The 9,328-nt window shown below is 48.0% G+C and overlaps 2 protein-coding genes across 2 annotated transcripts; one reads left to right on the forward strand and one right to left on the reverse strand.

The window, feature by feature from the left end:
• Positions 1-2,680, reverse strand: LOC107616164 (LEAF RUST 10 DISEASE-RESISTANCE LOCUS RECEPTOR-LIKE PROTEIN KINASE-like 1.1). Its single transcript, XM_016318159.2, has 3 exons — positions 1,699-2,680; positions 1,289-1,603; positions 1-1,219 (listed from the first exon to the last, which is right to left on the reverse strand). The coding sequence occupies exons 1-3, from the start codon at positions 2,387-2,389 to the stop codon at positions 255-257; spliced, it is 1,971 nt and encodes a 656-aa protein (XP_016173645.1). The 5' UTR covers positions 2,390-2,680; the 3' UTR covers positions 1-254.
• LOC107616163 lies at positions 6,820-8,856 on the forward strand. The gene is made up of 2 exons (XM_016318157.1): positions 6,820-8,157; positions 8,551-8,856. Exons 1-2 carry the CDS (start codon positions 6,820-6,822, stop codon positions 8,854-8,856), a joined length of 1,644 nt encoding a protein of 547 aa, XP_016173643.1.

Below are 9,328 nucleotides of genomic sequence, written 5' to 3' on the forward strand. Positions count from 1 at the left end.
GAAAGAAGTGTATTAATTTGAATTTAATGAGCCAAAAACAACGGATTTTTGTCAAAATCCTTTGACGCAACAAGTCCTTTACCAGATGAGTTCAGTGTAACATATGATGCAATGACAATATGATCCTCTTACTTTAGTAATATTTCAGCACTGGACTTTTTATTTTATTTTATTTTATTCTGGAGCTTTAACTCATCTACATAGAAATTACTACACTAGACTAAGAATGCAGTAAGCAGTAAGCAGCATGGTGATTAACCACTGACATTAGATGAAGTTGATTCACTATTCCATCTATCAGTCACTGCTTTTGGTGAAGGCAGTAGAATCCTGTTCTTCAATAATCCAACTTCATCCAAATCTGGTGAAGCTGGGGATGGGGATGATGATGGATGTAAATCTACTTCCTCAATATGTTCATCTTTTGCCTTCCCACATTCAATTGTGATCAACAGCTTCAAAACTTCATCCATGGTAGGCCTCAGTTCCCTATCCCGTTGCAAACACTGAAAAGCCAGCTCTGCCACTGACACTATCATCCTCTTAACCTCATTATCCGAATCAAAATCAAGAGTAGGATCAACCAGCTCACTCAATGCACCGTTTTGAATCTTGTTTATGGCTAAATCAGACAAATTAATCTCATCCCTATGCCTGTCCATGTCAACAGCAGGCTTAGAAGATATAAGCTCAATGAGCACCACTCCGAAACTATAAACATCACTCTTGCTAGTAAGCTGGTAGCAGCGGTGGTATTCAGGGTCAACATAACCCGGAGTCCCTTGTGGTGCTGTGGAGACATGTGTGACATCATTGGGGAACAGTCTTGAAAGGCCGAAATCCGCAACCTTAACACAAAAGTGGTTGTCAAGAAGAATGTTGTTGGTTTTGACATCGCGGTGGATTATGTCAGAGGCATGAAGATAAGACAATGAAGTGGCGGTCTCTATGGCAATCTTCATTCTTATATGCCATGGCAGTGTGGTAGTCCGTGTAAAATCACCGTGGATATGAGAAGCCACCGTGCCGTTTTGAACAAACTCATACACAAGCAGTAATTCACGGCTGTGGGGTGAAGTGCAGTAGCCGTAAAGGGATACTAGGTTCTTATGGCGCAAGCGAGCAAGGATATCGATTTCATTCATAAACTGTTCCATTCTCCTGTAGTTGTGCTCGTAAAGGCGCTTTACGGCAATGTCCCGTCCATCTCGCAGTTTTCCTGCTCGTCAAAGAATAACTCAAAGTAAGCTTAATAAGATAGAAAGTGAAGAAGATGAGAATGGCTCACCATAGTAAACTGTTCCGAATCCTCCCTTTCCAAGTTGGCTCGTGTGGTGGAAATTATTTGTAGCTTCTTTGAGCTCCTTGTAAGAGAAGAGAGGGACTCCAAAGTAGCCCCTCTTGCTTTCTGCCTCTGGATTTGTAGATGCATAGTTTACATCTCTGTATGTGCTTTTTGATTGGTATGGGAGTTCTGAAGGAACATCTTTTCTTCTATAACGTCGTCTGAGGAAGCATCCAATGATCAAAAGTCCTAGCAGTGTACTCATACCTAAACCTATTCCGACTCCGAGCTTCAAGGCTTTATTGTTATCCTTTGGCACTGCAGCACAAGTTATTTGGAGAAATTAATTAAAGCAAACAAAAAAAATAACTAGTCTAAACTCTAAAGCAGCAGATGATTAAGCAGTAGTGTACCTTTGTCACAGTAAAATTCGTTGTTGGTGTCAAGTTGACATTGACCTCGTCTGTGATTGAAGCAATCATCACAATCAGGAGATAATACCACTTTGAGAGCAATCTCAGAAGATACAAAGGATAAAACATCTGTGCTATTGATGGCATCTTTTGTTGCGAAATGAAGAAGTGAGCAGTGTGAGAAAATGCCACCGGCATCGTGTATAGTAGGAGACGTATTGATTTTATCATAATAGATGTCGTAGTCACGGCATGTGAGGTTACCAAAATCTAAAGGGAGCTTTATTCTAAGGTTGTGATTGCATCGAAATAGGGTCACATTGTATTCGATATAAATAGAGAGCAAAGGAGAAGGTGGAGGAAGAGTATAAGTAGTGTTCAAAGCGTGACATTTGTTCTGTTCCAAACTGGCGTGAAAATCTGCATCATAAATGGTGATGACAGTATTTGAGTCAAGAGAGCCTGTAAGCTCTAAGGTTGTTGCATTCTTGTCCAGTTGAATCATTTTGCGCGAATAGTACGTGTCTTCACAGCCATGAATGAGCAGCAAGCCACAGTGAGGGAGTTCAGCCTTGGTGAAAGGGTACTGGAATCTGCCTTGGCTTCCACAATCAAAAGAGCGTGGACAGTTATGTTGCGCAGCGGAAAACAAGATGAGGAAGAAGAAGAACAATAAATAAGGTAGAGCCATAAATCCCAAACAGCGAGTAGTAATGCTTAATGAATGGACTGTCTGATATATGTATATAAATGCAGCTACCAAGTGTATATGCCACCCTCACATAAACAGCGAGTTTCATACGCAGCTTAATTGACTTAGAAAATGAGCGTGGAAGACTTGATCATGAAAAGGAGAGGTTAGAGGTACGACGTTAACCAAGCTAAGCTAACTTTGTTATTGAATCTTTCCAACTCAATTTCACACCACACAACTGCTTCAAGTTAAATAACAACTTTTTAATCTGCTGATTACTCACTCTAGCCGACAGGAAGCCATGAGCTTTTTAGATTTTCAGAAGAAAAATATTATATGCATTATTTACATATTTTTTTATTTTTAATATTACAACAGTGTACATATGTGAGAGTCAAGTAGTTTGAACCGTTAGATACTAGATACTGACGCTTGAGTTCTAAGTGAATGGCACAGTCTAGATAATTAGATATAGGAGAAATTAAACGCATCCTTAATTTGACCTGTTCATACTTCATTCGTTCATGTTTTTTCGATTGTGACAAAAAATGACTTGTGTTATTATTCATTATATTATCTTTTAAGTAGCATTTGTTTTGAGGTATTGAGACAGAGATTGAAAGACTCACTCAGTATCATGTTTGTTGGTTCAGAAACTGGTACTAAAATTTTTGTTTTTGTCCCCAAAATTTCAGTATTTCAGTACTTCCAAAAAGTAAGGACACAGGGGACTAAAATTTTTATAGATGGAGACTGAAACTTTAATAACATTTTATACCTAAAATACCTTCATTTCAATTAATTAATTCTAATTTTACCCTTTGTACAAATTAAATTAGAATTTCATTCTTGAGTCAATTTCTGTTTCTCACTTTACACCAAAAAGAATATTGAGATTTATTTTAATTTCTGTCTCTCAGTCTCAGTCTTTCTGTTTCTATCTTTTCACCAAACGCTACCTTAGATACTTCGCTAAGTTGATTTATTTATTTATTTTTGTTATTGTATAAAATGTGAGATTTGACAGCATATATTTATAGCTTTATGTGTAAAAAAAATACAAAATTGTGAGTTGGATATCTATTGGAATTTACATAATTGTTACGGCGTGGCCCAAACCCCCTACGGTTCGGCCCGACCCGAGCACCATCCGACCCGGATACGCGTCCCGCGACCAACCCGGACACGCGTCCCGAACAGTTCACGCATGGCTGTGAGATAACGTCCCTAAGAACGTGGGCCCGCCCTCATTGGGCCCACCTCTGACAGTATATAAGGGGAAGATTTACTCTTCCCCTAAGGTACGTAACACATCACATCACCCCTTTTCGCCTGCACACCCCCTTTTGTTACACGAAGTACTCGGGACCTCGCACACCCTTGGCCGGTAGTCCACGACCTGGCGAGCCCCTACCATCTCCGAGGATTTCAACCCGAACCGTCCGGTAACCGACCTACCGAACATTGGCGCCGTCTATGGGGACTCGTCCATGGACTTCGTGCTAATCCAAACTGGGACAGGCTACGAGGCCGTACCTAGAGGCGACGCCGCCGGGACGGAAACCCGACAACACCCAAGGTCGCCCCCGAGGAACGCAACCCAATCACATGAGAGGCGCCCCTTTGGGGGGACCGGAGACAACCACGCCAGAATAATGCAAGAGCTACGCCACAGAATGCAAGACCTAGAACGCCGGTTAGCAGATAGGAAACGTGACCAACGCACCCCAGAGCAGAGTCACTCCTGCTCTCGCTCCAGGAGTCGCTCCAGACGCACGCCTATCCCCCAAGCTGAGTCCGAAAGCACCGGGGGGAGAGGGCGCGCGAGAAGACGCCGTGACCCCGTCATCTACGCCAGACGTGAGAGACGGCGTACCGCGAACCGCGAGGACGAGGACACTCGTCGGGAGAGCGACGAGGAAAGAACGACGGGAACACGGGGACCCGTAATAATGGGAGCGACCCCTTTCCATCGTTCCATACTCGAGGTCCGGCTGCCAAAACACTTTGACAAGCCAACAGACATGAGGTACGATGGAACGCAAGACCCGCTGGAACACCTTACGGCCTTTGAGGTCAGGATGAACCTAGAAGGAGTGGGAGACGAGGTAAGGTGTCGCGCTTTTCCGGTCACCCTAGCGGGACCTGCAATACGGTGGTTCAATAACCTCCTGCAGGGCTCGGTGACCCAATTCTCTGACATCAGCCATGCCTTCCTGGCTCAGTTCACGACCAGGATCGCCAAAGCCAAGCATCCGATCAATCTGCTGGGAGTGACCCAGAGAGCCGGAGAGCCGACCAGGAAGTACTTAGACCATTTCAACGACGAATGCTTAGAAATCGACGGGTTGACGGACTCCGTGGCAAGCTTGTGCTTGACGAACGGGCTCCTGAATGAGGATTTCAGAAAGCACCTTACCACAAAGCCAGTATGGACAATGCAGGAGATCCAATGCGTGGCTAAGGAGTATATTAACGACGAAGAAGTCAGCCGGGTCGTGGCTGCCAATAAACGGCAACCCCCTTACAACCAAACCCGGCACTACGAGGGTGGAGAAAGACAAAAGGAACGCGCCAGGGACGGCGGTCCAAGTAAGGCACCTAAGCCATTCCCCCGAGTCGGGAAGTTCACCAACTACACCCCCCTCACGGCACCGATCACGGAAGTTTACCAACAGATAGCCGAGAAGGGGATACTATCGAGACCCCGACCTCTGAAGGACAGGACGGGGGGAAACAAAAGCCTTTACTGCGAATATCACAAGGGATACGGGCACAAGACCCAAGACTGCTTCGACCTGAAAGACGCCCTGGAGCAAGCAATCAGGGATGGAAAGCTTGCCGACTTCTCCCACCTCATAAGGGAGCCGAGGAGACGAAATCGGGACCACGATGGCGAGGACAGGTCCCGGGCGACAAGACGACGTCAAGAACCAGAGGGGGATGACCACGGTCTCACGGTGGTGAACGTAGTAACAGCGAGGAATTCCGCCCCAAGGTCGAAATCGGCACAGAAGAAAGACGCCAAGATCCTGGCGGTCTCCTCCTCATCCGCTAGAAGTTCCCGGGGACTCCCATCCATCTCCTTCGGCCCCGAGGACCAATGGTTCGATGAGGTACCGGAAAGTCCTCCCATGGTTATCACAGCCAGAGTCGGAACCGGCCTCGTCAAAAGGATCCTGGTAGACACAGGGGCGGACTCAAACATCATGTTTCACAACGTTTTTGATGCCTTGGGGCTGCGCGATGCCGATCTGGCGACCCACCAGCACGGTGTGGTAGGGTTGGGTGACCACTTCATCAAGCCAGATGGGATCATCTCACTCCCGACCTCCCTGGGACAAGGACAGAGGCGAAGGACGGTAATGGCCGACTTTGTTGTCTTACGAGATTCCACAGCTTACAATATCATCCTGGGGAGAAAAACCATCAACGACCTTGGGGCAGCGATTAGTACAAGGCTGCTCGTAATGAAGTTTGTTACTGATGACGAATCCGTAGGATCCATCAGAGGAGACTTGGAAACGGCGGTCGCTTGCGACCACGCCAGCCTTTCTCTCAAGAAAAAGTCCAAAGAAGCATCCGGGGTTTTCCTTGCCGACCTGGATGCCAGAATAGATGACAAGCCCAAGCCTGAGCCAGAAGGGGACTTGGAAAAATTTAGGGTCGGTGATGGGGAGGAAAGGTTCACGTTCATAAATAGAAACCTCCCCCATGAATTAAAGGAACCTTTGATGGAGATTATCAGAGCCAATGCCGACCTCTTCGCGTGGACGCCAGCCGACATGCCAGGGATAGATCCCCTATTCATGTCACATCATCTGGCCGTCAAGCCGGAAGCTAAACCAGTGGCCCAGAGGAAGAGGAAGATGTCACAGGAAAGGGCAGAGGAGGTGGCCAGGCAGACGGCTAGCCTCCTTGAAGCAGGGTTCATCCGAGAGCTGGATTACTCGACGTGGCTGTCGAACGTGGTCTTGGTAAAAAAGCACAACGGGAGGTGGAGAATGTGTGTAGACTATTCCGACCTCAACAAGGCATGTCCCAAAGACTGCTATCCCCTCTCCAACATTGACGCACTCGTCGATGCGGCGGCGGGGTACCGTTATCTGAGCTTCATGGACGCCTACTCCGGGTACAATCAGATACCGATGCACCGACCCGACGAGGACAAAACAGCGTTCATAACGCCAGGAGGGATCTATTGCTACAAGGTGATGCCATTTGGTTTGAAAAACGCCGGCGCCACATACCAGAGACTGATGAACAAGATATTCAGTGAGCTCATAGGCAAGACAGTAGAAGTCTACGTGGACAACATCCTTGCGAAAACCACATGGCCCGACGATCTCCTAGGCGACCTGGGGGGCGTGTTCGCGGCCCTCCGACAACACGGCATGAGGCTCAACCCGCTCAAATGCGCCTTTGCCATGGAGGCCGAGAAGTTCTTGGGATTCATGATCACCCAAAGGGGAGTAGAGGCCAACCCAGAGAAGTGTCAAGCGATTCTTCAGATGAAGAGCCCGGGTTGTATCAAAGACGTCCAACGTTTGGCGGGAAGGCTGACGGCATTATCCCGCTTCCTCGGCGCATCGGCAGCAAAAGCCTTACCCTTCTTTAACCTGATGAAAAAGGGGATAGCATTTGAATGGACCCCAGCGTGTGAGGAAGCATTCAACCACTTCAAGGCAATCCTGGCGACACCCCCGGTGCTCGGGAAGCCTAAGGCCGGAGAACCACTCTATCTCTACTTAGCAGTAACAGAGGAAGCGCTTGCAGCAGTGCTCGTACGAGAAGAAGGGAAATCTCAGCAACCGATTTACTTCGTGAGCAGGGCTCTACAAGGAGCAGAGCTGAGGTATAGCAAATTGGAAAAACTGGCGCTCACACTCCTGACCTCCTCCCGAAGGTTGAGGCAATACTTCCAGGGACACCGTGTAGTCGTGAGGACAGACCAGGCAATTCGTCAAGTACTCCAAAAACCTGATTTGGCTGGGAGGATGATGACTTGGGCCATTGAGCTCTCCCAATATGACTTGCAATATGAGCCCCAACATGCGATCAAGGCGCAGGCGATGGCAGATTTCTTGGTAGAGGTAACGGGTGATCCCCCCGAGGAAACGGGCACACGGTGGAGGCTCCACGTAGACGGTGCCTCCAACCAAACATCCGGGGGAGCCGGGGTCATCTTAGAGAGCCCGACGGGAGTCATTTACGAGCAATCGACCAAGTTCGAATTCCCCGTGTCGAACAATCAAGCAGAATATGAAGCCCTCTTAGGTGGACTAACACTAGCTCGGGAAGTCGGGGCAACAAGGCTGGAAGTATGCAGCGACTCACAAGTCGTCACCTCGCAAGTAAACGGAAGCTATCAAGCCAAGGACCCCCTCCTACAAAAATATTTGGAAAAGGTTAGAGAATTGACAAGGCAGTTCCAAGAGGTCACGGTCCAACACGTCCCAAGAGAAAGGAACACACGGGCAGACCTCCTGTCTAAACTAGCGAGCACGAAGCCAGGAACGGGCAACCGGTCTCTCATCCAGGGCATGGTGAAGGAACCAACGGTTGCCCTCCATTTGACGGAGTCAAGCCCCTCCTGGTTGGACCCCATCACAAACTTCCTGCACGGCAAGTTACCTGACGATGAGAAAGCAACCAAAACGTTGAGAAGGGAGGCAGCCAGATACGCAATCATACAAGGGCAACTGTTCAGAAAGGGGCTCAGCCAACCCCTATTGAAGTGCTTACATCCCGACCAGACGGACTATGTACTTAGGGAAGTCCACGAGGGATGCTGCGGCCACCACATCGGGGGCAAAGCCCTAGCAAGGAAGCTCATCCGAGCTGGATATTACTGGCCATCAATGATGAGAGACTCCAAAGAATTTGTCAGGAAATGCGTAAAGTGTCAAGAAAACGCCAACTTCCACAAAGCGCCGGCTTCCGAGCTGAGTTTACTGATGTCTACACGACCTTTCGCTCAATGGGGAGTCGACCTCTTAGGACCTTTCCCAGTTGGGCCAGGACAAGTTAAATATCTCATAGTCGCCATCGACTACTACACCAAATGGATAGAGGCGGAACCACTAGCCAGCATATCCTCATCCAATTGCAGGAAGTTCATGTGGAGACAAGTGATAACCCGTTTCGGTATCCCGGAGGTCGTCATTTCGGACAATGGGACGCAGTTCACTGATAAGAAGTTCACGGAATTCCTCACCGGCCTGGGCATAAAACAAAAGTTTTCCTCAGTAGAACATCCCCAGACAAACGGACAAGTGGAGTTCGCAAACAAAGTCATCCTACTAGGCCTCAAGAAACGCTTAGACAACAAGAAAGGCGTATGGGCCGACGAGCTCGCTTCGGTCCTCTGGTCCTACCGGACAACCGAGCAAAGCTCCACCGGGGAAACCCCCTTCCGCCTAACGTTTGGGGTCGACGCAGTGATACCCGTGGAAATTGGCTAACCGAGTCCACAGTTACTTCTCGCAGGAGTAGACGAAGCGGTGGAAAAGGACCTGGTGGAAGAGACCAGAGAGATGGCCCACTTGTCAGAAACAACATTAAAACAAAGAATAGCTCTGCGCTACAACACTAAAGTCCTCAGGAGGGATTTTGGGGAAAGAGACCTCGTCCTACGATGCAACGACGTCGGTTTACCGACCCCAGGAGAAGGAAAACTGGCGACAAATTGGGAAGGTCCCTACAGAATCAAAGAAGTGCTCGGCAAAGGCGCCTACAAGCTGGAAAGACTCGACGGCAGGGAGATCCCGAGAACATGGAACGCAGGTAACCTGAGGAGATTTTATTCGTAGCTTGGGCTCACCGACCAAGCAGCCTATTAAGCTGGGTAGAGTCTTGCCTTGATCAAATGTTAATTCTCAATTATTCACTTTTATCAAATGCCTATTGTGTTCATAAACTTGTCTAGCTAACGAC

This window comes from Arachis ipaensis, chromosome B09 (genome assembly GCF_000816755.2).
Source record: "Arachis ipaensis cultivar K30076 chromosome B09, Araip1.1, whole genome shotgun sequence".
Lineage (NCBI taxonomy): Eukaryota > Viridiplantae > Streptophyta > Magnoliopsida > Fabales > Fabaceae > Arachis > Arachis ipaensis.

What these genes read in the sequence shown, in the direction of transcription:
- LOC107616163 (XM_016318157.1), top strand. Translation starts at nt 6,820, where the DNA reads ATGGAGGCCGAGAAGTTCTTGGGATTCATGATCACCCAAAGGGGAGTA. An exon ending in ATCCCGACCAGACGGACTAT is followed by an intron (nt 8,158 to 8,550) that starts GTACTTAGGGAA and finishes GGTATCCCGGAG; the next exon opens with GTCGTCATTTCGGACAATGG.
- LOC107616164 (XM_016318159.2), bottom strand. Translation starts at nt 2,389, where the DNA reads ATGGCTCTACCTTATTTATTGTTCTTCTTCTTCCTCATCTTGTTTTCC. An exon ending in CGAATTTTACTGTGACAAAG is followed by an intron (nt 1,604 to 1,698) that starts GTACACTACTGC and finishes CTTGTGCTGCAG; the next exon opens with TGCCAAAGGATAACAATAAA. An exon ending in ATTCGGAACAGTTTACTATG is followed by an intron (nt 1,220 to 1,288) that starts GTGAGCCATTCT and finishes TTTGACGAGCAG; the next exon opens with GAAAACTGCGAGATGGACGG.